Source organism: Chlorocebus sabaeus, chromosome 11 (genome assembly GCF_047675955.1).
Source record: "Chlorocebus sabaeus isolate Y175 chromosome 11, mChlSab1.0.hap1, whole genome shotgun sequence".
Taxonomy (NCBI): domain Eukaryota; kingdom Metazoa; phylum Chordata; class Mammalia; order Primates; family Cercopithecidae; genus Chlorocebus; species Chlorocebus sabaeus.
The window spans coordinates 113985984-114012504 of record NC_132914.1 but is presented as its reverse complement, the minus strand read 5'-3'; the positions used below and the strand labels follow the sequence as shown (position 1 = coordinate 114012504).

The window sequence follows — 26521 nt, the reverse complement described above, 5'->3', positions numbered from 1 at the left end:
AAAAGGAATGAGGCTGGGCGTCGTGGCTCATGCCTGTAATCCCAACATTTTGTGAGGCCAAGGCGAACTGATCATTTGAGGTCAGGAGTTGGAGACCAGTCTGGCCAACATGGCAAAACCCTGTCTCTACTAAAAAATACAAAAATTAGCCAAACATGTTGGTGGGTGCCTGTAATCCCAACTACTTGGGAGGCTGAGGCAGGAGAATCGCTTGAACCCAGGAGGTGGAGGTTGCAGTGAGCCGAGATTGTGCCACTGTACTCCAGCCTGGGTGACAGAGTGAGACCCTGTCAAAAAAAAAAAAAGAAGGAAGGAAGGAAGGAAGGAAGGAGGGAGGGAGGAAAGGAGGGGAGGGAGGGAGGAAAGGAGGGGAGGGAGGGAAGGAGGGAAGGAAGGGAGGGAAGGAAGGGAGGGAAGGAAGGGAGGGAGGGAGGGAAAGAAAGAAAATAACTGACAAGTGGGAACTTCATGTATTGCCAGGTCCTTGACTTGGAGCGGAGAAGGAAGACGCATCTAGAAGGGCTTCAAGTCTGAGTTAGGAAGACGTTCCCTTTTGCAGGGGAAGGAGGCACGCACTACACCACAGAACAAGAGAGGAAAGTGAAGGTCAGAAGGACAAGACAGGGGCGGGGTTTTGGGGTCAGAAGTGGTGGTGGGCAAGAGGCAGGATGTAAGTGCTCGAGGCCTGTTTTTCAGGAAGCCCCCGCAGGGCTGGGTCTGGGCATGCTGACCCTCGGCGTCCTTCCGGGTGTCCTCAGTGTTCGGTTGTTCGGCTAGTACACCTGGAAGTGTGCGGACGTGGCGCCGTCCTTCCAGCAGCGCAGGGTGTCCACGGCGACCGAGCGGCAGAGCGGGCAGGTGCGCTCGCGGTCCAGCCACAGGCAGAGGCACTCCTCACAGAACACGTGCTGCGGGGACAGCAATCAGCAGGCACAAGGACTCTTTACCGCGCGTCCGCCCCGGTCCCGGGAGCAGGAGACGCGGCAGCGGATTAGACAGACAACCCCTGCCTTCGGGGCGCCTGCACTGGCGTCGGGGAGACAATGCGACTCTAAAATACCGAGTTATCAATAGGAAGCACCAAGATGAAACAGCAGGGGAGGGGCCGGGTGTGGTGGCTCACGACTGTAATCCCAGCACTTTGGGAGGCTGAGGCGGGCGGATCACCTGAGGCAGGAGTTTGAGACCACCCTGGCCAACATGGTGAAACCCCGTCTCTCCTAAAAGATACAAAAATTAGCCGGGCATGGTGGTGGGCGCCTGTAGCCCCAGCTACTCGGGAGGCTGAGGCAGGAGAATCGTTTGAACCCGGAGGCAGAGGTTGCACTGAGCTGAGTTTGTGCCACTGTACTCCAGCCTAGGTGACAGAGCAAGACTCTGTCTAAAATAAAATAAAATAAAATAAAATAAAATAAAATAAAATAAACAAAAAACAAAGCATGAGGGAGAAGGAACAGAGGGCTTGGGCGGGTTGGGACGTTAAGGAAAACTTCATGGAGATACTGACATTTGGGTCAAACTTGCAGGTGGGTGAGGAGTGAGCCCTGATGAGATCTCAGGGAAAAGTGCTCCTGGCCGCAGGAACAGCATGTGCAGAGGCCCTGAGGCTGGACTGTGTTTGATGTGTGGGAGGAGAAGGAAGGAGAGGGTAGCTGGGCTGGGGTTTTTGGCGGGGGGGTGGATGGGAGAGGCAGATGAGGTCACAGAAGTGATGGAGGGTGAGGGATGCAGATGGTATAGGTCCTTGTGGGCCATTGTGAGGTCTTTGGCTCTTATTCTGAGAGAAAGGACCATGGCAGGGCTTGGAGCAGAGGAGTGACCTGATATGATTTGCAGTTTAAAGTGATCCCTCGGCCTTCTGGGTTGAGAATAGAACACAAGAGTCAAGAGGAAAGGCAGGTGACTAGTGCTGCAATAAAGAGATACATGCGCGCGTATGTTCACTGCAGCACTATTCACAACAGCAAAGATATGGAATCAACCCAAATGCTCATCAGTGATAGACTGGATAGAGAAAATGTGGTTCATAAACACCATGGAATACTATGCAGCCATAAAAAGGAATGAGATCGTGTCCTTTGCAGGGACATGGATGGAGCTGGAAGCCATTATTCTCAGCAAACTAACACAGCAAAAGAAAACCAAACACTGCATATTCTCACTCATAAGTCAGAACTGAACAATGAGAACACATGGACACAGGGAGGGGAACAACACACACTGAGGCCTGTTGTGGGGCTGGGGGAGGGAGAGCATCAGGATAAATAGCTAATGCCTGTGGGGCTTAATACCTAGGTGATGGGTCAATAGGTGCAGCAAACCACCATGGCACACATTTACCTATGTAGCAAACCTGTACATCCTGCGCATGCATCCTGGGACTTAAAATTAAATTTAATTTAAAAAAAAGAGAGAGAGAGAGGGCCAGGTGCAGTGGCTCACGCCTGTAATCCCAGCAGTTTGGGAGGCTGAGGCACGTGGAACACCTGAGGTCAGGAATTTGAGATCAGCCTGACCAACATGGAGAAACCCCGTCTCTACTAAAAATACAAAATTAGCCGGGCGTGGTGGTGGGCGCCTGTAGTCCCAGCTACTGGGGAGGCTGAGGCAGGAGAATGGCGTGAACCTGGGATGTGGAGCTTGCAGTGAGCCGAAATGGCGCCAGTGCACTCCAGCCTGGGCGACAGAACAAGACTCCATCTCAAAAAAAAAAAAAAAGAGTGAAACTCCACCTCAAAAAAGAGAGAGAGAGAGAGAGAGGCAGGGAGATTGGAAAGACCAATGGGTTCCACCATTCTCTGGCTGTATAACTTGGACAAGTAATGCAACTGCTCTGTGCCTCAGTTTCCCCATCTGTAAAATGGGGATAGAACCCCCTCATTGGAAGATTAGTTAACATGTTAAAAGTACTTAGATGTGACAACCAAATGTAGCACAGGAGTCTTGATTGGTCCCAGGTGGGGCAAAAAAATCCCAGCTATAATGGGTGCTTTGAAGGCAACTGGAGAAATCTGAATATGTACCATATATTAAATAATATTTTATGTTAATTAAAAATTTCCTGGGTGGCCAGTCATGGTGGCTTACATCTGTAATCCTAGCACTTTGGGAAGCTGAGGCGGGGGGATCACCTGAGGTCAGGAGTTTGAGACCAGCCTGGCCAACATGGTGAAATCCCGTCTCTACTAAAAATACAAAAATTAGCCAGGCATGGTGGCACACGCCTGTAGTCCCAGCTACTTGGAAGGCTGAGGCAGGAGAATCGCTTGAACCCAGGAGGGAGAGGTTGCAGTGAGCCGAGATCACGCCACTGCACTACAGCCTGGGCGACAGAGTGAGCTAGACTCCGTCTCAAAAAAAAAAAAAAGTATGTCCTTGTTCCTGGGAGATGCACACTGAAGTATTTAGGGATGAAGAATCTAAATGTCTACCACTTACTCTTAACTGGTTTAGGGAAAAAAAATTGATGTCAAAAAAAGGGCAAATGTAAAAAGTTAATGATCAGTAAATCTGGGTGAAGAATAGAAGAGTTTCATGCAACTTTTCTGCAGGTTTGAAATTTTTCAAAATGAAATGTTTAAGGAAAATGATAATATAAAAATCTAAACAAAAAGTTTTTTTAAAAGCAAAACCATAAAAAAGAAGCTGGGCACAGTGGCTCACGCCTATAACCCCAGCACTTTGGGAGGCCAAGGCAGGAGGATGGCTCAAGGCCAGAGACCAGCCTGGGCAACATGGTGAGACTTCCTCCACCCCCATGCCCCATGTCTCTACAAAAAGAAAAAATTAGCTGGGCATAGTGGCATGTGCCATCCCAGCTACTCGGGAGGCTGAAGTGGTGGGAGGATCGCTTGAGCTCAGGAGGTTGAGGCTGTAGTGAGCTATGATCATGTCACTGCACTCCAGCCTGGGAGAGAGTGAGACCTTGTCTAAAAAAATAAAAAATAATATAAAAAAAGAAGGCACTTGGAATAATGGCTGGCAAACAGTAAGTGCTCTATAAGTGTTAGCTATTATTATAGTAATAATGATTATCTTATGTGTTTATTGTTTATTATCTGTCTCTCCATGCCAGTCTGTAAGCTTCTTGTAAACCCAATCATTCCGAGCATGGTGTACAGTGGGTGCCTAATTGTAGACAGCGCTCTGAAGGAGATTTCCGTGGTATTATGGAGATGTGTGACAGAGGGACCAGTTTGATCCAAGAGGTAGTCAAGGAAGGCTTCCTGGAGGTGGGGACACTTGAGTTAAAGCCTGAAGAACATTTAGCAGTTAACTGGGCAGAAGAGAGGGGATGGAGATAGAACATTCCAGACTGAAGGAAGCCTCCTGTGCAAAGCTCCTGAGATAGGAAGCTGTTTGAGGCACTTGAAGACAGCTGATGTGGCTGTAGTTGGGGGTGCAGGGGGGAGAGGGAGTGGGGAAAGAAGAGAAGTCCACACGTAGCCACGAAGACTGTCCTGGATTCTCATCATGGTCTGGAGGGTAGGAACCAGGGGTCAGCAAGGCCCGCAGCTTATACAGATTCCCACTATGGCACCCAATACCCTCTATGATGGCCCTTCTCCCATCCAGCCCCATCCTTGCACCCTGGAGTAACTGATGTCATTGACATGCCACATGACCTTCAACCCAAGGCTTATTCACAGCCTTCCAACAAACTTTAGTATCACCCTGGGATGCCCTTTCTCCATCTTGACCAGCTGTGTGCATGCCCAGTTCTTTTGGAAGATTCAGCCAAGCAATCACATCTCCCCTGGTTTATGATGTTGCCCCAATTCCATCCTGTTACTGTCTCCTGCAAATGTAAGTACTGATCGTGTCTTCTCTCCTATGCTGTTCTTCCTGGTGAAAACCCCTCTCAAAGCATTGCATGACACTTCTGGAATTATTTGCAAATTCATCTGATTGTTCACTAGATTAAGAGCTTTCTCTTTCTCTCTCTCTCTCTCTCTCTATACACACACACACACACACATATATATATACACATACACACACACACACATATATATATATTTTTTTTGAGACAGGGTCTTGCTCTGTCGTCTAGGCTTGAGTGTAGTGGTGCGATCACAGCTCACAGCAGCCTTGATCTCTTGATCTCCTGGGCTTGAGTGACCCTCCTGCTTCCACCTCCCAAGTAGCTATGACTATAGGCATGTGCCACCATGCCTGGCTAATTTTTAAATTTTTTTGTGGAAATGGAGTCTCACTCTGATGCCCAGGCTGGTCTCAAACTCCTGGCTTCATGTGATCCTCCCACCTTGGCCTCTCAAAGTGCTGGGATTATAGGTGTGAGCCACTGTGCCCAGCCACTGGATTGAGAGCTTTCTGAGGGCAGAACCTGGTTTTATGCTGAGTACGGTTCTTGCTCAGATGCTCAGTAAATACCTGTTGACGAACCGAATGGGATTTAACTATGCTACCCTGGATGAAAGAGGTACTTACATGTGAGAATGCAACACAACCCCTGTTCACATAAACTTGAGTTAGGTGAATGGGAAATAGTCATGAAATTTAGCAGTTTTTTCATTCATTCATTCAACACATTCATTGAGGCTCTCACACTTCTAATTTAATAGTTCTCAGATGTTCTGGTGCCAAGACCCCTTTATATTTTTAAAAAACACTGAAGACCTCAAAGAACTTCTATGTGGTTTAAATTTGTCTATATTTACAAATCTAGAAATATTAGAAATACTTAGAAATAGAAATGGAGACATATTTAAAACATAATGGCCAGGCATGGTGGCTCATGCCTGTAATCCCAGCACTTTGGGAGGCCAAAGCGGGCAGATCACAAAGTCAGGGGTTCAAGAACACCCTGGCCAACATGGTGAAAGTCCATCTCCCATAAAAATACACAAATTAGCTGGGCATGGTGGCATGTGCCAATAATCCCAGCTACTCGGGAGGCTGAGGCAGGAGAATTGCTTGAACCGTGACCCGGGAGGTGGAGGTTGCAGTGAGCTGAGATCATGCCACTGTACTCCAGCCCGGGCTACACAGTGAGACTCCATCTCAAAACCAAAACCAAAACGAAACAAAAAAACCCCATAATACACAAGCACATATTCATGAGCCACCAGAGTGATGACCTCCTCACAGGTGATAGAGCCTCTGGAAAACTCCACTGTACACTTATGAAAGAACTAGAGCAAAAAGGCCAATAATGTCTTAGTATTATTATATAAATGGTTTTGACCTCACAGACCCCCTGAAAGGAACCCCCAGGGGTACCCTGGCCACACTTTGGGAACCACTGTTCTAACTGCTTAGTCAACATCTGCCCTGCCCTCTAGGTGGTAAACATCATGAGGGCAGCCACATCGTTGTCATACTCCTACTGTCCAGCCCTGAGCTGGCATAGAGTAGGGGCTCTGTCGATGGAGAGGACAAATGAATGGGAATGCAGATGACAAATGGCCAAACAGGAAAGTCTAGCGATACTAGGGTGATGAAGGCCCGGTCCCTGCCCTCCGGGAGCTCACAATCCCTTCCTCAGAGAAATGGGAGGACAGAATCTGGTGTCAAATGAAAAGGTTCAAAAAACCAGGTCTACCCAGGGCCCAGCTGAGGAGTTCATGGCTGTGAACTGCCTCCAGCATGTGGAGAAAGGGATGAACGTCTACAGAGGAAGGGGGAGGAAGGAGTCTTTCTCAGCTGGGAAGGATAGGATCGGGTGGATTGATGGGCAGTGGGGAAGGCAGGTGGCCCTGGATTGTTTTTTTGTTTGTTTCTTGGGTTTTCTTTTTTTTTTTTTTTTTGAGACAGGGTCACACTCTGTCACCTGGGCTGGAGTGCAGTGGTGTGATTATGGCTCACTGCAGCCTCGACCTTCCAGGGCTCTAGCGATCCTCCTACCTCAGCCTCCTGAGTAGCTGGGACTACAGGCATGCACCACTGCACCCAGCTAATTTTTGTATTTTTTGTAGAGTTGGGGTCTTGCTATATTGGCCAGGCTGGTCTCAAACTCCTGGGCTCAAGCGATCCACTCACCTCAGCCTCCCAAAATGCTGGGATTACAGGTGCGAGCCACTGTGCCCAGCTGGCCTTGGATTGTTAACCACCCCCTGGTTGTGCCTCCCAGAGCACAGAGTTGGGGTTAAACCAATCACCTCACCCTCACCCCAAATTCTATCCACACGCTCCAGGTCTTGCCCAAAGATCCAGAGCAGGCAGGTGGAGGCTTGGGACAAGAGCCTACAATCACAGGAGCCAGCCCCAATGTGAAAGAAGAGGCTTTGAGTGGGAGAGGCGCATTTCTTGACCTAGCACTTTGTGTTCACTATGAGCTGAGAAAGAAGGAAGCAGCCAGGCCTGGGTCCAGGGGGATGGATGCAGGTGAGGAGGAGAACAGGCAGTCATGAACCACTACCCCTTATAAAACATAAACACGCCAGGCACGGTGGCTCATGCCTGTAATTCCAAAACTTTGGGAAGCCAAGGTGGGTAGATTACTTGAGGCCGGGAGTTCACGACCAGCCTGGCTACCATGGCAAAACTCCATCTCTACTAAAAATGCAAAAATTAGCTGGGCATGGTGGTGGGTGCCTGTAATCCCAACTATTCGGGACGCTGAGGCAGGAGAATCGCTTGAACCTGGGAGGCAGAGGTTGCAGTGAGCCAAGACCATGCCGCTGCACTCCAGCCTGCGTGACACAGAGAGACTGTTTCAAACAAACAAACAAACAAACAAACAAACAAACAAACAAAGTAGGAACACGACACCAGGCCCTGCCAATGTTCTTCATGTGCATAATTGCACCCCAGTCTCATAACAGCAAACAGACAGGTCAGTGAGACTCAGAGATGTGCACCTTGGGTGCACAGCTAAGTTGCAAACAGTTGTTAAGTGGCAGGGTTGGAATCCAACCTCGGGCATGTGAGAGGCAGCTTTCCATTATGGCCCCCAGTATCCCCTTCTGGTATGCATAGCCTCATTCATCCCCTCCCCTTAAGTAAGGGTGGCGCCTAGTGACCTGCTTCTAACCAGCAGGATACAGTGAAGGTGATGGGATGTCCCTTCTGGGATTAGGTTACAAAAGACTATGACTTCCAAAACTCAGGGTATCTACTGGCCACAAGAGCCAGTGAGGAACTGAGGCCTCCAGTCCCGCAGCCCATGAGGAATGGAATCCTACCAGCAACCACACGGTAGAGCTTGGATGCAGCTCCTTCCCGAGTTGAGCCAGGAGATGACCACAGCCCTGGCAATACCTTGACTGCAGCCTGTGAGAAGCCCTTGGCAAAGGACACAGCTAAGTTGTACCTGGATCCTTTTTTTTTTTTTTTTTTTGAGACAGTCTTGCTCTGTCACCCAGACTAGAGTGCAGTGGCATGATCTTGACTCACTGCAACCTCTGCCTCCCGGGTTCAAGTGACTCTCCTGCCTCAGCCTCCTGAGTAGCTGGGACTACAGGTGTGTGCCATCATGCCTAGCTAACTTTTGTATTTTTAGTAGAGACGGGGCTTCACCATGTTGGCCAGGCTGGTCTCGAACTCCTGACCTCAGGTGATCCACCTGCCTCGGCCTCCCAAAGTGCTGGGATTACAGGTGTGAGCCACCACACCCAGCCTTTTAATTTTTTTGAGACAGGGTCTCCCTCTGTCACCCAGGCTATGGTGCAGTGGCGCAGTCTTGGCTCACTGCAGCCTCTGCCTCTTGGGCTCAGGCAATCCTCTCACTTCAGCCTCCTGAGTAGCAGGGACCACAGGCGTGCACCACCACACTCGGCTAATTTTTGTATTTTTTGTAGAGATGGGGTCTCGCTATGTTGTTCAGGCTGGTCCTGAACTTCTGGTCTCAAGCAATCTGCTCACCTTGGCCTCCCAAAGTGCTGGGATTTCAGGCATGAGCTACCATGCCCGGCTTGTGCCTGGATTTTTGACCCGCAAAAACTGTGAGATAATAAACATTTGTTGCTTTAAGCCACTGAGTTTTGGGGTAACTTGTTATACAACAATCAATAACTGATACAAAAAGCATCTGACTTTGTAGTGAAAACTCTTACTCATTATAGAGAATCTGGGAAAGGATGTTTGAAGCATTTAATTATGAAAAAATGACATAACTGAAAATGTGATTACTACCAGACAGGACACACACACACACACACACACACACACACACACAGAGACACAGACCCCGACCCCTAACCTCAGATCCTCTTCAATCACACAAACCAGGCCAACCATGTCCAGACTTAGAATTACACACTAATACTGAATATCGGTATAATATGCTATGATTTTCAAAACCCACATACAGCCCTATACATCATCTCATATGACTCTATTAAAAAATCCTACAAGTTGCCCAGCAGCTTGTCCATCTTGGGTGACAGATACATGGAGGGTCAGGGTCACAGTGAAATGCACTGCTCAGGGTTACAGAGTTAGTGCCTAGGATATTGCTGGTGCTCAATAAGCCCTCGAAGCATAGATGACTGGATGGAGGAGTCAGAGGCAGGTGTCAAGAACTCTGATCCCAGCTCAGCCATTCATTCATTCCAAGGAGGCAATGTGCACAGGCCTGGCTGGACACAGCAGGGACTATTCCCAGGAATTTCTGGAAAAAGTGCTCTGATCTTTTAATACAGCCCTGGGGACATCTCAAAGCCCGAGGCCACGCCTTATGGAATGGGCACGGCCAATAGCATCAGAGGCTCTGGATTTGAATCCTGGTGTGACTGAAGAACAACGGGACCTCAGGCAAGTCCATCCCTTTGTTTTTCTAAGCCTGAGTCTTTATCTCTATTAAATAGGGTTATATTTCCCTCCCAAAGTGTCTGTGAGGATGGGGACAGATAAGGCCTATAAAGCATGAAGTATGAAGAACTTGTAAGCACGAAATCAACAGGAGTCACCATTCTCTTGCCCTCTTTCCTTCATATCATAAAACATGCAAAAAAACCAAACTCACAGTGACCAAGAATTGGAGGACAGTTCATTCTCTAAATGCACTCTCACTCTTCAATTTGGCAAAGGATCCTTTTAAATAAACCAAGCCTCTCACTTGGTGTTCAAACTGCCCTTTCCCTAGCTCCCAGTAGCCTGTCAGAGGGCACACCATAAATACTTGCAGAGTGCCTGACTGGGCAAGTGCGCTCGCTGAGCAGAGAGTTCTTACCTCAGGACATGCTCAGTGTCTGCCCCACTAGCTTCGATTAACAATCTGTTCCGGAGCCCTAGCTCAGGGGGTAGTGGAAGGAGTGGGAGTGACATATTGAGCTTCATTTGATGAATCTTTAAAGGGGAGACAAAGTGTGGCTTTAGCCTAGTGGGCCCCTTCCTTCCTCCCTCCCTCCCTCCCTCCCTCCCTCCCTCCCTCCCTTCCTTCCTTCCTTCCTTCCTTCCTTCCTTCCTTCCACATATCCACCCACCCACCCACCCACCTATATACCCACCCATCTGTCCATTCATTTGCTCATCCACACTGTCACTCACCCACTTATACCTCTATCTACCCACCTTTAACTCACCCACCCACTCCTCCACTTGGATACCATTCCATCCATCCGTCCATTTGTCCATCCATCCTATTTACCCACTCATCTGTCCATCCATCTGCCCATCCATACAGTCACTCACCCACTTATACCTCTATCCATCTACCTTTCACTCACCCACCAGCTTCTCTACCTGGCCACCATCCAATTCTATCCATCCACCCATTCATCCATCCATCCATCCATCCATCCATCCATCCATCCATCCACCCACCCACCCACCCATCCAATTTACTCACTCATCTGTCCATCCATTTGCCCATCCACACAGTCACTCACCTACTTATATCTCTATCCACATACCTTTGCATTCACCCACCCATTCCTCCACCTGGCCACCATCCTATCCATTCATCTATCCACCCATCCCATCCGTCTACCCATCCATCCCTCCACCCATCTCATCCATCCATCTCCATAGTATTAATCTACACATTCCATCCAACCATCTCATTCATCCATCCATCCATCCACCCACCCATTCATCCCATCTGTGCATCTGTGCATCCATGTATCCATCCATGCATCCACACATCCATCCATCCATCCATGCATCCATTCATGCATCCATGCATCCCATCCATCCATCCATCCATCCGTCCATCCATCCATCCTATTTACCCACACATCTGTCCATCCATTTGTCCACCCACACAGTCATTCACCTACTTATATCTCTATCTACCCACCTTTGCACTCACCCACCCATTCCTCCACCTGGCTGTCATCCTATCCATCCATCTATCCACCCATCCCATCTTCCACCCATCCATCCATCTGCCCCTCTCATCCATCCATCCATCCATCCATCCATCCATCCATCTCCATCCTACTTATCTACACATTCCATCCAACCATCCCATCCATCCATCCATCCACCCACCCACCCATCCATCCCATCTGTTCATCCACGCATCCATGTAACCATCCATCCATCCTTCCATCCATCCATCCATCCATCCATCCATCCATCCATCCATCCCTCCATCCTATTTACCCACACATCTGTCCATCCATTTGCCCATCCACACAGTCATTCACCTATTTATATCTCTATCTACCCACCTTTGTACTCACCGACCCATTTCTCCACCTGGCCACCATCCTATCCATCCATCTATCTACCCATCCCATTCATCCATCCATCTATCCATCCATCCATCCATCCATCCATCCACCTACCCATTCATCCTATTAATCTAAACATTCCATCCAACCATCCCATCCATCCTTCCTTCCTTCCATCCATCCATCCATCCATCCATCCAATATTTACTGAGATAATACTGTGGCTCTGCTGCTAAACAAGACAGACATGGCATCTGCTCTCATGTTGCTTGTGATTTGGCAGAAGGGAGACAGACCTTGCCCATCTAACTACCCAATGAACTATCTAGTTAACAATTGGAATAAGTGCTAAGAAGGAAAACCACAGACATCTATGAGACCATATAGCTGGGGAGGCGACTAGTCCGGGGGAAGCAGAGTCAGGAAAGGCTTTATGGAGGAAGCAACATTGAAGCTGAGTCATTCATTCATTTGTTCATTCATTCAATGCTTTTAGGAATCAGCATGGCCATTTACCTGTGTGAATCATCTCTGCCTTTCCAGGCCTAGCTCACAGCAGCAGAGCAAGACTAAAATGTGTGCCTGGCCTGGTCATATGTATAGTCTTCAACCAGCATTGGCTGTGGCTGTTACTCCTAGATCTGGGACAATGGGTGTCTTCTCTGACCCCTTCAAGAATTTCTAATCCGGCTGTGGGAAGACATAGTGGTATCAGGAGAAGAATGGAGGAGAGACAAACAGACTGAGGCTTAGAGAGCTTGTCAGACTTTCACCTTGACATCATGTTCAAATCGTCCCTGCTACCAAGAAGGAACTACAGATGGCTCTGAAGCATGTGAAAAGATGCTCAACCACGCTCATAATTAGGGAAATGCAAATTAAAACTGCACTGAGATACCGTTTGTCACCTGTCAGATTGGCAAAGCTGAAAAGAGGCTTGGTAACGCTGTGTGTTGGTAAGGGAGGGAGCAAGAGGCTGTGTCATACTACACACTAGGAGCATAAGTGGATACACTCTTTACAGAGGGCGGGTTAGCAATAACTGTCAAAACTGTGTACCCTCTGACCCAGTAATTCTGCCGCTAGGAATTTGTCCTACCAACAGCTCGTGTGTGTGTGAAATGGGATGCATGCCCATAAGAGCTAATATTTATTGAACCCTAACTATGCGCCAGAAGCAGTTCTAAATGCTTCCCTTGAATTAACCTTTAATCAACACGATGGGCCCAGGTTGGTGCAATTGATCTCCCCATTCTGGATCACTCATGACAGGCTTATTTGTAATAACAAAAGATTATCAGCTACTAACTGCCTATCAATAGAAGAATGGTTAAACAAACTGTGCTCTATCCATAAAATGGCACGTTATACAGCTATAAAATAGGATAAGGAGCAATCTCTAAGACAGAGTTTTAAGTTAAAAAGGAAGGTGCAGAAAACAATAGGCAGAATGTACTATAACGTGTTTTTTTTTAAAAAAAGATATGTTTGTGTGTATAAATACATACACACATATACATACAAATGGTGACAGGCCTCCTTTTTATATCTTTCAAAAAGATTTTTTAAAAATAAACTTTTTATTTTGGAATAATTTAAGGTTTCCAGAAAAGTTGCAAAGATAGAACGGAAAATCCCAGTACACCCCTCACCGGGTTTCAGTTTCCCCTAATGTTATCATCTTGCATTACCGTGGTACATTTGTCAAAGCTAAGAAACCCACGTTGATATGTTACTATTAACTCCACTCCAGACTCTATTCGGATTTCACCAAACCCATTTTCTACTAATGTCCCTTCTCTGTTCTGGGATCCAACCCAGGTCCCAGAATGTGTTTAGTCATCACGTCTCTTTAGTCTTCCTTTTGAATGTTGATTCATGCAAATATATTATCCATTTAAAAAGAAATACAATTGAACATGAAAAACAACCTTCCCCTTCCAAATCTCCAAACAGCAATAACAACAACGACAAAAATGCTTGCCGATGTTAAAAAGGAACCCACCTTCTATCCCCGACCCCTAAGCCTTTCCATGCCTTTTGGTCTCCAGGCTATGCCTCCTCCAAAAACCCTTCCCAACCTGGAGCTCATCGTTGTCTGCCCTGGTCCCCCGAGACGCTGCATGAATCTCTCTTACACAGCACTTCTCACTGCCTGCCTCGCTTCACAGTTATTTATGTAAGTGTCTGTCTCCCAGTGGAGACTGTGAGCTTCCAGAGGAGGGGACGGGATCTGCCTACCCTCTGCCTCTCCTTCCTGGTGTCAGATAGGATGCTTTGACCCCAATACACATTTGCTGAATTGACACCTAGTCCCTGATGTCAGGAGGAGGAGGAGGGACGCATTTAGGGAGTTAAAAGGAACAGGCCAGCACTTACGACTGTGGGCTGGTGACCCACGCCTAATGAAAACAAATGGTAATAATAATTATACGGATAACAAGCATAATTCTATCAACTTCTATGGTTGAATAATTGAAATCTAGCTCTTTCCATGGATGATCTACTTTAATCATAATAATAGCTCTATGAAGTAGCTGTTATTATGTCCTTTTTTTCTTTGAGATGTAGTCTTGCTCTGTTGTCCAGGCTGGAGTGCAGTGGCATGACCTCGGCTCACTGCAACCTCCACCTCCCAGGTTCCAGCAATTCTCCTGCCTCGGCCTCCAGAGTAGCTGGGACTACAGGTGTGTGCCACCATGCCTGGCTCATTTTTGTAGTTTTTTTTTTTTTTTTTTTTTTTTTTTTTTTTAGTAGAGACAAGGTTTCACCATGTTGGCCCGGCTGGTCTCAAACTCCTGACCTCAGGTGATCTGCCTGCCTCGGCCTTCCAAAATGCTGGGATTACAGGCGTGAGCCACTGCCCCTGGCTACTATGATATCCATTTTAGACATGAGAAACACCAAGGCTCAGAGAGAGAGTGACTGACCCACGGGGGGTCAAGAATGCTGCTGAAATTCACATGCAGGATATTGTGATGTTACACTATACTGTATTTGGCATGTCTACATTTTGCTAAGGAAACCAAGGCTCAGAGAGGTGAAATAACGTGCCCAAGTCCACCCAGCTACTAAGAGGCAGAGGTGAGATTGGAACCCAGGTCTGGCTGACTCTGGTCTTAACTGGATTGCCCCCCAGAGACCCATGCCAGAGACCCAAGGACTGCCCATGGGGAAGGCTCCTGCTCTCCCCAGCCTCAGTCTCCAATGGTCCCGTCTGAGCCCCGCTCACCTGGCACAGGAGAATCAGAGGCTCTCGGAACTCGGCCTGACAGATGGCACAGATGTCACCGGCTTCTGTGCACTGCTGCCCAGTGGCTCGGACTCCATAGTTCTGTTTGAGGGAGGGGAGAGGCAAATACAGCTATGGACACTCTTGGGAGCCATGCCCTCAGGAGCACTGTGATATCTGTGGGCTGAGAAAGGGGCCACTGCTCTTTCCAGCTCCTAATTCCCCGTACCTCAGTGGGGACCACCTGAAGCCAACTCACCTGAGAGGTGCAGAGAAGCTTCAGGGCTTTCCTAACTCCGCCCACGCGTCCACAGATGTCGAAGGACTGAAAGGAGAGCAGGGTGGTGGCTGAAAAGTACCCAAGGATCTCTCGTAACCCCTGCATAATCACCTCACCCCATCCCCTCACCCTCCATCCATTTTTGATTCAGAACATTTTTAGGGCTCCTCTTCCCATTTGCACTTCTTCCTTCCCAACAGTGTTGCATGGCTTTTGTCTTGCTGCCTAATATCAACAGTTTCTCCTGCTACCTAGGCCAGAATAGCAAATATATGGCACATATAGTGCCTGTTTCCCCTCCCAAGCCCAGGGCAGGCATTGCTAATCGATCACAGCACTCTTACTCTGAGCACAGCCCACCCTGATAACCCTTCTCCATCTAGCACTCCAGTCAGCCACTGTGTTGATCAGAACCAGCAAGTAATCAGTACGCCCCAATGGCTGATACTGCGTGGATTGCCTGGCCAGTCCTGCTGGAAGGAAGGAGAGAGAAGAACTCATGCATCCTCCCAGGATTCTCTAAAGCTAGAAATGGAAAGCCAAAGAGAAAAAGAAGGATGTATGGATTTTTAGGGGGTAAAAAATCCTCTGATTTGTATTAATGATGAAAAGAAAAGCACTGCATACTAATTTGAGGAGTTGAGGGTGTGCAATTTAGCACGGATACTATTTTTGAGGTAAGAGAAAACATTCAGCAGAAGTGTGGTTGGGAGCTTTTGACTTTAGAGGCTGTCTGCCTGGGTTCAATGCTTGTTCTGTTGTCTTTACCTCAGTGATCTTGGGCAAGTAACCTTGGTTTCTAACCTCCCTGAACCTCAGTTCCTTAACCTGTAAAATGGGAATAATGGGGGCCAGGTGGGGTGGCTCATGCCTGTAATCCCAGCCCTTTGGGAGGCTGAGGCGTGTGGATCACTTGAGGTCAGGAGTTTGAGACCAGCCTGGCCAACATGGTGAAACCCCATCTCTACAAAAAATACAAAAATTAGCCAGATATAGTGGTGAATGCCTATAATCGCAGTTACTAGAGAGGCTGAGGCATAAGAATCGCTTGAACCTAGGAGGCGGAGGTTGCAATGAGCCGAGATTTTGCCACTGCACTCCAGCCTGGGCAAGAGAGCGAGACTCGGTCTAAAAAAAAAAAAGGGGGAGTAATAATAGTATGTACCTTGAAGGGTTCGTGAAGATGACTATTGGAAAGAATATCATATGGTGAGCTTCATAGGTGAGAAATTAGGGTAGATTAAACCAGAAAAAATACTGATACATGTTATAATGTGGATGAACCTCAAAAATACAATGTTAAATGAAAATGCCAGACACAAAAGGGCACCTATTCCATGATTCTGTTTATATGAAACATTCACAGTAAGTATATTGATAGAGACAGAAAAAGCAGATTTGTGGTTGCCAGGGTCTGTGGGAAGGGGAGGCTGGAAGAATGGGGAGTGACTGCTTAATGGGTACAAGGTTTCTTTTCAGGGTGATGAAAATGTCTTGGAACTAGACAGAGGTGGTGGTGGTTGCGTGACATTGTGAATCCGCTCAATGTCATTTAATTGTACACTTTAAAATAGTTATTGGAGGCTGGGCGAGGTGGCTCACGCCTGTAATCCCAGCACTTTGGGAGGCAGAGGTGGGCAGATCACTTGAGGTGAGGAGTTCAAAACCAGCCTGGCCAACATGGTGAAACCCCATCTCTACTAAATATACAAAAAATTAGCTGGGCGTAGTGGTGGATACCTGTAGTCCCAGTTATTTGGGAGGCTGAGGCAAGAGAATCACTTGAACCCAGGAGCAGAGGTTGCAGTGAGCCAAGATTGCGCCACTGAACTCCAGCCTGGGCAACAGAGTGAGACTCTATCTCAAAACAGTTCGTGGTTAATTCCATGTCGTGTGAATTTTCCCTCAATTAAAATAAATAAAGAAATAAATCAGCACGGGTGTTCTAGGCTCCCCCAGAGCCCCCTGAGGCCTTACTGAATGGGGCCCTCCTTAGGCTGGCCCTCCAGCCTTGGGGCCACCTCACCTTGCAGAGGCTGTAGAGAACGATCAGGACTCCTCCCAGGAAGTAGCTGTTGGAGGAGTCGTCACCCATGATGTATTTGTACCACAGCTGGATGGGGACAAGGGATCGGAACAGCTGGCTCAGCTCCTCGATGACCAGATAGAACTTTCCCTGCAACCACACGGAGAACATCAATTATTATTAGCAGTAAAGACCCAAAGGACCCAGCTGGGGGGCCCCCTGCCCCGGGTAGTGATGACATTCCAGGTCACAGGCAGGCCATTAATCAGCTCGGGAAAGCACTCAGGCCAGCTCCTAATGGGGCTGCGATATGGCCAGGGAGACGCGGCCCCTGCCTGCTGCCCTCACCCGCCACCCAGCAGCCCAGAAGATCAAAGTGCCCAGGATTGAGGATCGAGTTTCAGGGTAGGAGAAACTCTACACCTTCGGGCAGAGGGCTGGAGAGTGGGTCGCCCTCTGGGTCTCGCTGCAGCTTGGAGGGCTCAAAGCCCAAGGTGGGGGCACAGTTCCTGCCCTCCGCATCCAGGCCATCCTCATCTTTAGAGGGCTGACTCGAGCATCACAGTGACTGCTCTCAGGAGCCTGGGCAGGATGGGTACAGAATGCAGGTAAGCCCAGGCCATAAGGCCCAAAGCAGGGTGATACGTGTCCTTCTTAGCTCCACCACCTGCTCTCTTCCAAGGAGGCAGGATGAATACCTAGTTGTGTTGAGAAAAAACAGGGGCCGGGTGTGGTGGCTCATGCCTGTAATCCCAGCACTTTGGGAGGCTGAGGCAGGTGGATCACTCAAGGTCAGGAGTTCGAGACCAGCCTGGCCAACATGGTGAAACCCCAACTCTACTAAAAATACAAAAATTAGTAGCTGGGCGTGGTGGCGCACCTGTAATCCCAGCTACTCAGGAGGCTGAGGCAGGAGAATCACTTGAACTTGGAGGCGGAGGTTGCAGTGAGCCAAGATCACACCACTGTATTTCAGCCTGGGCAACAGAGTGAGACTCCATCTCAAAAAAAAAGAACACGACTTGGGTACTCACACTGGGCTGGGATTGAACCTGACCTTGCTGGATGTTCATGACCCTTAGTTTCCCCATCTACAGAGTGGGAATCAGAACTCCCACCTTACGGGGTTGCTTTGAGGATTAAAGGAGATGAACAGGATAAGCACCTAGCATTATTCCTGGAGAAAAATCCTATTTATCTTCCTTCCCTTGACCTTGGACAAGTCCCTCAAGCTTTCTGTGGCCTGTGTTGTGAAATGGAGATGAAAATAAGCCCAGTCTGTAGTGTCGAATAAAGTTGAATACCTACCTCCTTTATGACCCAGCAACTCCAGTCTGAGCTATTTACCCGAGAGAAATGAAACATGTGTCCACATGTACGCCAATGCCCTTAGTGGCTTCATTCATAAAATCCCCAAACTGGAAGCAGCCCAGACGCCCATCAGTGGAAGAACAGATAAACAAACGATCGTGTATTTATACAACAGGATACTGCCCAGCAATAAGAATACATGAATGCCTAACGTTTGCGATGACATGGGTGAATGTCACAAACATTATGTCGAATCAAAGAAGACAGTCATGGAAGAGTATTTGTTGCATAATTCTGGTTTATACTAAGTCCTAGAATAGGTAACACTAATCTGAGATAATAGAAATCAGATCCCTGGTTGTCTGGGGTAAGGGGTGGGGAGAACTGACTGCAAGGAGGTGTCAGGAAATTTTGGAAAGGGATAGAACGAGATATATATATATATATATATATATACACACACACACACATATTTTTTTTTTTTGAGACAAGGTCTTGCTATGTTGCCCAGGCCGGAGTGCAGTTGTGCAACTATGGCTCACTGCAGCCTTGATCTCCCAGGTTCAAGCGATTCTTCCACCTCAGACTCCCAAGTAAATGGGACCACGGGTACACGCCACCACATCTGGCTAATTTTTTTGAATTTTTAGTAAAGACAGAATTTCATGATGTTGCCCAGGCTGGTCTCGAACTCCTGAGCTCAAGCAATCTGCCCCTCGTCAGCCTTCCAAAGTGTTGGAATTATTGGTGTGAGCTGCTGCACCTGGCCTAGAAATATGAAATATTTTATATCTTGATTGGGATGGGGGACACATGGGTGTGCACATTTGCCAAAACTAATTGAAATATACACTCCTAATATACGCAATTTATTGTATTTAAATCCTGCTTCTATAAAGCTGATTAAATCAAATAAACAACCCTGCCCCAAGCATCCATATCTGTAAAAATATGAATAATCTTTACACCAACAATTCTATGTCTGGCAATTTACCCTAACAAAATAATCAGAGATATGTGCAAAGATGTGCCTATAAGAATGGTCACTATAGCATTCTTTGTAATACTAAAGAAAAAAAAGAGTAACAAACACGATGTACAAAAAAGAGGGTCTGATTATGTTAGAGATCTATAATGGAAAGCCATACAGCCATTAAAAATGTATCCTGAAGAAATAGCAACTTCATGGTGAAGAAAGCAAACATACATCACATTAATCAGGTGATAAAGGTTAACATCCCCAGTGAGAAGTCATTTTGACATCCTGAACCCTCATGATGTCCTGAAAAGACACAGTATCACTTCTGTGGTATTGTCGCCAAAACTCATCAACAAATTCTAATCTAATCATGAGAAAACAAGAGACAAATCCAAGAGACATGGATCTCTCTCTCCTTTTTTTTTTGTTGTTGGTTTTGTAGAGAGACAAGGTCATGCTTTGTTGTCCAGGCTGGTCTCAAACTCCTGGGCTCAAGGGATCCTCCCACCTCAGGCTCCCAAAGTGCTGGGATTATAGGCATGAGCCATTGCACCTGGCCCCAAGTTGAAGGGGCCCAACACTCTTGAAAAATGTCAAGATCATGAGAGACAAAGAGAAGACCAAGGAATGTGAAGTTGGAGAGAATTAAGGAGACATGACAAGTAATGTAACATGGGATCTTGGATTCAATCCTATTCTCTCTCTCTTTCTTTTTCTTTCTTTTTTTTTTTTTTAAAGACAGAGTCTTGCTCTTTCACCCAGGAAGGCTGGAGTGCAGTGGTACAATCTCAGCTCACTGCAACCTCCGCCTCTCAGGTCAAGCAATTCTTCTGCCTCAGGCTCCCAAGTAGCTGGGATTACAGGTGCACACCACCACGCCTGGCTAATTTTTGTATTTTTAATAGAGATGGGGTTTCACCACGTTGGCCAGGCTGGTCTCGAACTCCCGACCCCAGTTGATACACCTACTTCGGCCTCTCAAAGTGCTAAGATTACAGGCATGAGCCACCGCGCCCAGCCCTGATTCAATCTTATACTGTAAAAAAAAGTCAATAGGCCAGGTGCAATGACTGACGCCTGTAATCCCAGCACTTTGGGAGGCTAAGGTGGGAGGATCCCTTGAGCCCAGGAGTTCAAGACCAGCCTGGACAATATAGAATGACCTTGTGTCTACAAAAAATCAAAAGATTATCTGGGAGTGGTGGTGAGTTCTTGTGGTCCCAGCTACTTGAGAGGCTGAGGAACGAGGATGACTTGAGCCCAGAAGTTCATGGCTGCAGTGAGCTATGATTGTGCCACTGCACTCCAGCCTGGGTGACAGAGTAAGACCCTGTCTCAAAAACAAAAAACAACAATAAAAATTGAAAAACAAAATAATGTCAATGGGGCAACTGGCAAAATGTGAATAAGGTCTTTAGTTTAGTTAATAGTAACAGTATTGATGTTCATTTCCTGCCCTTGCTAATCGGACTCTGGTATATCAGATATCAACATTAGGGGAAGAGGAGTGAAGGGTATATGGGAACTCTCAGTATTACTTTTGCAACTTTTCTTTAAGTCTAAAATTATCTCAAAATTAAAAGTTAAAAAAGAAATCATCCTGATGAAAGATATTTGACCCAAGAAATGCTCATATTATTGTTCCAAATGGAAATAATAAAGAATGCAAAAAAAAAAAAAAATACTCATTCTCTTTGTGTTTTTCTGCTTTCTCCAGATTTTTTATACTGAGCATGTGATATGTTTAAATTAGAAGGGAAATGAGTCTGGATGTGGTGGCTCACACCTGTAATCCCAGCACTCTGGGAGGCCGAGGCGGGCAGATCTCTTGAGGCCAGGAGTTCAACACCAGCCTGGCCAACATGGTGAAATGCTGTCTCTACCAGAAATACAAAAAATAGCCGGGTTTGGTGGCACGTGCCTATAATCCCAGCTACGTGGGTGGCTGAGGCATGGGAATCACTTGAACCCAGGAGGTAGAGGTTGAAGTGAGCCAAGATCACATCGTATGCGTGGCATGTGGACAGAGACTTTAGAGCCACCTTTTATATTCCATCTTGATGGGCTGGGCACAGGTCACTCAGAAGAGGAGTCCTTGGAGCACATATACCCACATCTACCAAGGACCAAGAAAGGGCGTCCAGTCATCACTCACCACCTGCCTGATTTTTGTGACTAGTTGGCCACCTCCAGCTGTGAGGTCATTGTTTCTCAAAGGGCCCTCCTTTCCCCTCCTGACTCCCCCAGTCTCTGAGTCCCAGAAACATCCCCTGGAGGGAAATGCTGGTTTTCCTCTGGAACCTTTGGGAAGATGGGGGTGATTGGAGAACAGAGATGTAGGGGGTGGCCACCATGCTTGTTTTACATGGACAAGGGCATGATGGATGCTGGACAATGGACAGCAACTCAATGGATGGCCAGGGCTAATCAAGCCAGTCCATATCGTGCTGCAGATCCCAGGATCTGCAGAATACCCATGATTTGAACTCTGATTTCCTGAACCACCCACCCTCAGCTGCCCCATGCTTTCCTCATGTCTCCCAAATTGCTCCCACCCAGGGTCTCTCAACTCTTGCATGTTCCATCTTACCCAGGACCAAATTGTCCAACCTCTCTCAACTGCCAGTCTTGACCTGCTGTTTTTTTTTTTTTTTCCACTTAAAACATTGTGTTTTTTAGAGATGGGGTCTATGTATGTTGCCCAGGCTGGTCTCCATCTCTTGGGCTCAAGTGATCCTCCTGCCACCTTGGCTTCCTGAGTCCCCTGTAGGGACTACAAATGTGAGCTGTAGTCCCTACATGGGACTACATGCCTGGCCTTAATCTACTTTTGTCACTCTTCCCCACACTCAGTGCATCCCTATATAACTCTTCTTTCCTTCCTTCCTTACCTTTCTTTCTTCTATCCATCTGTGTTTCCTTTCTTCCTTCCCTCCCTTCCTGCCTCTTATCCATTGATGCTGTCTTCCTTCCCTTTCCTCTGCCCCTCCCTCCCTCGCCCGCTCCCTTTCTTCTTCCCTCCCTTCCTTGCTTTCATTTCTGGACACCTACTATGCACCAGACACAGTGCCAGGCTCTGGTGAAACTAAGATAACTAAGACCTCATCCCTGTCATCAGGAAGCTTGCTACCCAATGAGGAAGACCATCACTAAGCAAACTACTATAATACAGTGTGGTAGAACTCTGCTAGAGGTAAATGGGAGGGAGCCCCAGAATTGAGGCATGGGATGTGGGGTGGGAAACTGATCAAGAAAGTCTAAGAGGGCCCGGTGCGGTGGCTCAAGCCTGTAATCCCAGCACTTTGGGAGGCCGAGACGGGTGGATCACGAGGTCAGGAGATCAAGACCATCCTGGCTAACCCGGTGAAACCCCGTCTCTACTAAAAAATACAAAAATCTAGCCAGGCGAGGTGGCGGGCGCCTGTAGTCCCAGCTACTCGGGAGTCTTGAGGCAGGAGAATGGCGTGAACCCAGGAGGCGGAGCTTGCAGTGAGCTGAGATCCGGCCACTGCACTCCAGCCTGGGCGACAGAGCGAGACTCCGCCTCAAAAAAAAAAAAAAAAAAAGAAAGTCTAAGAGAAGTTATCTTTCCAGCCACCCAAGTGTGATCCATGAACCAGCACCATCAGCATTGCCTGGGAGCTGGTTAGAAATGCAGGCTCTTAGGCCTCACCCCAGACCTCCTGAAATAGAATGTACAATTTAATAAGGTCCCCAGGTGACCCGAGTGCACATCCAAGTTTGAGAAGCACTACTTTAATGGATGTCTAAGAGCCAAACTGGTGAAGACATGAGGGCAGGCAAGGGAGGAAGGGTGTTCCAGAGCCAAGAGGTGAAGGAAAAGATGGTTAATGGTCTGGGCCCCATCTTGGTAGGCAGCCTCCTGCTTGGTCTGCCTGGTCTCATGACAGGTAAGGACACGGCTACCCCATGAAAGGTCCCTGTGTCTCTGGGAGCCCCTGCCTGCTGGCGTCTGGCTGATTCTGGTCCCCTCTCTGTCCTTCCTTGTAGGCCAGTCTCAACAACCAGTCTGGGTTGGTGGTAAAGAGCACAGCCCCAGGAGCCAAAGAGGCTGCGATCAGACCCAGGATTGTCACCTGCCACCTATGTTTAGTTTTGGTCACTGTCTTTGGATCTTCCAATTCTCAGGCCCCTTAGCTGCAGGCTGGTTTCTGGGCCAAATCCCAAACTTCCCACTTGCCACTGGGTGGCTCCGGAACAAGTGTTGGCAAACTTTTTCTACAAAGAACCAGGAAGTGAATACTTAGGCTTTGCAGGCCATAAGGTCTCTGGCGCTACTACTCACCTCTGTCACTGTAGTAGGAAAATAGCCTCGGACAACAGGTAAGTGAATGGGTGTGGCTGTGTTCCAATAAAACTTTATTTATAAAAACAAGTAGCAGGACGTATTTGGCCTGTAGCCTGTAGTTTTCTGACCTGTGGTCTGTTCTATCAGAATCTAGATAAGTCATGATGGGGATTCTAACACAACCCCAGGATTTCCCAGAAGGCTCTGATACCAGCTTCTTTGCCTGTCTTTTAGTTGCTTAATGACACTAAGCTCTTCCTTTGCAGATGGAATAGTGGTCCCTCTACTCTTTGCTGAGCTAACATCTATTCATCTTTTGGGTATCAGCTAACTGTCACCGCCTACAAAAAGCCTTCCCTGATTCCTCTTTAACTGAATTAGGTGCTCCTGTTGTGTATGCCCTTGAAGACTCCCCTAAACAACTCCTTTTTTTTTTTAGATGGAGTCTCACCCTGTTGCCCAGGCTAGAGTGCAGTGGCATGATCTTGGCTCACTGCAGCCTCCGCCTCCTGGGTTCAAATGATTCTCCTGCCTCAGCCTCCTGAGTAGCTGGGATTACAGGTACCCACTGCCAGACCCAGTTAATTTTTTGTACTTTAGTAGAGATGGGGTTTCACCCTGTTGCCCAGGCTGGTCTCGAACTCCTGACATCAGGTGCTCCACCCGCCTCAGCCTCCCAAAGTGCTGGTTACAAGTGTGAGTCACCATACCCAGCCCCTAAATCACTCCTTCAAAGCATTTTTCACAATATTAAAAAAATTATTTTACTGTCCATCCCTCCCACCGGACTGTGAGCCCCTTATGGGAGAAAATAATTTGGTTCTGGGTGTATTCCCAGCATCCAGCAGGTAGTAGGTGCTCATGTAACAGAGGATACCTCTTGAAGCTGAAGATTCCATCCTCATTACTCAAGTCAACTTCCTACAGTTTACTGATGGAGGAGAGTTGAAATGCTGAAGAGAGAATATCTCTTTATAAGCAAGCACTGATGTCACAGCAAATAAAATTAAGAGAGTGACAGCTTATGTGGTACCCCGTTAAAGGTAGCAATTAGCTGCCAGGGGGGTGGGCCACTTTGAAAAGGAGATCAAACCACCAAGGAAAACTGGGCATATCCCAGCAAAACCATCTCTCTCTAATTAAGCAGTTTTATAATTCCAGGTTTCTTAAGCATGTTATTTCTGACGACCACCAAATGGGACGTGTGGTTTCTCTGGGGCGTTAGAGAACAAGGAGTCAGATTATGAGCTGTCTCGCCTCCCTGCCACCATGAAGGGGAAACAGTAGCAATTGTTGCAGGACGTGCTTGGGCACGGATGGTTCTCTGCTTGGATTCAGATAAAGGGGGCGGGAGTGTCGAGTTGGGAAGGCAGATTCTATTCCGACTTCCTCACTGCCAAGATGAGGGGTGGGACAAGAAGAGAAATGGGAAACATCGAAACAACAGAGGGCTGGCTCCAGAAGCGGGTGGGAAATGAAGGAGAGTAGGATGCTGAGAAGCAGAAGAAATGAACAGAGAGGAGAATTTTTTAGAAGAACGCACTGACGTGGGAAAGATGATTTGAAGACTTATGGGGGTGGGGAGGAAGGGAGGAGAGATGTAATCAGGTATCTGTCAGCAGCTTCAATGTATGAAAAATGCATAGACAGAGATGAAACTTTTTTTTTTCTGTATCAAGATGAATAATGACTATTTATACAGCTTTGCCTGTTTACAAATCTCTTTCATACAAATTTTTTCATCTGTGGAAGCAGGACAGCCTAGTGGTTTAAAGGCATAGGATTTGGGATTCTAAGGTCAGATCTATCACCTACTAAATTGGTTGATTTGGCACAATAATTTAACTTCTACAACCCTCGGTTTCTTCATCTGTAAATGGGGTTGAATACACACACACATTCATACATATATACACACATACATATAGATACGCATGCAGTGGTGTGCTGGCAAACTAGGTCTCTGGGGGAAAGAAAAGGCCCTAATTTGTGTTTGCCAGTTTCTGTGGTGTAAATGTTCCCACAAGGCCAACTTCAAGCTACCAATGATTTAACAACCGTTTGCAAGTTTCCTGAAAATTTAACCATTGGCTCTCACATGTCAGTAAAACCTGTATTCAACACACCAAGGTGATCTTATGATTAAATAAGCCAATAAATCGAAAACACAGGTGCATGAGAAGGGCCCAGTACATGATACAGCTATTACTGGCCCTTATGATAATCCAGAAATGTGGCCATTATGTTATTGCTGCCCTATTTTAGAGATGAGAAAATGCAGGTTCAAAATAACTAAGGCGAACTAGAATTAAGGCAGAAGGGATAGCTGGGACTTCCAAGCCTAGGCCTTAAGAGATCAGGAAGCTTTCACTTCCTTTTGCTTGTTCTCCCTCCTCCAGTTGCCATGTTTGTGGGAAGCCCAAGCTCTAAGGAGAGACCCAGTGAAAAGGACACGTGGAAGAGGAGCAGCTCTAAGATTAACTGGAGGAGCAACATGGAAACCAGCCAACGGTGAGAACTGAGGCTTCAGATATAGGACCTTAGGAAAGCCATTCCTGCCATTGCAGCTGATGCATCAGACCTGGGAGTGAAGCTGCCATGTTGGATAGTCCAGCCCCAGCAGATATCATGGGGAGGAGAGACAAGCTGTACTCAGTGTGTCCTGACTGAACTCCTGACCTGCAAAATTGTGAGAATTAAATGGTTCTTTCAAGTTAACAACAACAACAAAAACTAAGGTACCCATCTAAGGCTGCTCAGCTGGTGCTATAGACTGAACTGTGCCCACCTCAAGTTCCTTTG

At 47.3% G+C, this 26521-nt stretch overlaps 1 protein-coding gene across 1 annotated transcript in view; it reads right to left on the bottom strand.

Moving 5' to 3' along the window:
- Positions 1-657: 657 nt before the first annotated feature.
- RNFT2 (ring finger protein, transmembrane 2) overlaps positions 658-26521 on the bottom strand; it is a 108096-nt gene continuing 82232 nt past the window's right edge. The window contains exons 8-11 of the mRNA XM_037996476.2: positions 17121-17270; positions 15074-15139; positions 14815-14916; positions 658-908 (exon numbers count right to left, since the gene is read on the bottom strand). Of these exons, the coding sequence (XP_037852404.2) occupies positions 774-908; positions 14815-14916; positions 15074-15139; positions 17121-17270 (453 nt within the window). The 3' untranslated portion in view covers positions 658-773. The remainder of the gene's footprint in view (positions 909-14814; positions 14917-15073; positions 15140-17120; positions 17271-26521) is intronic.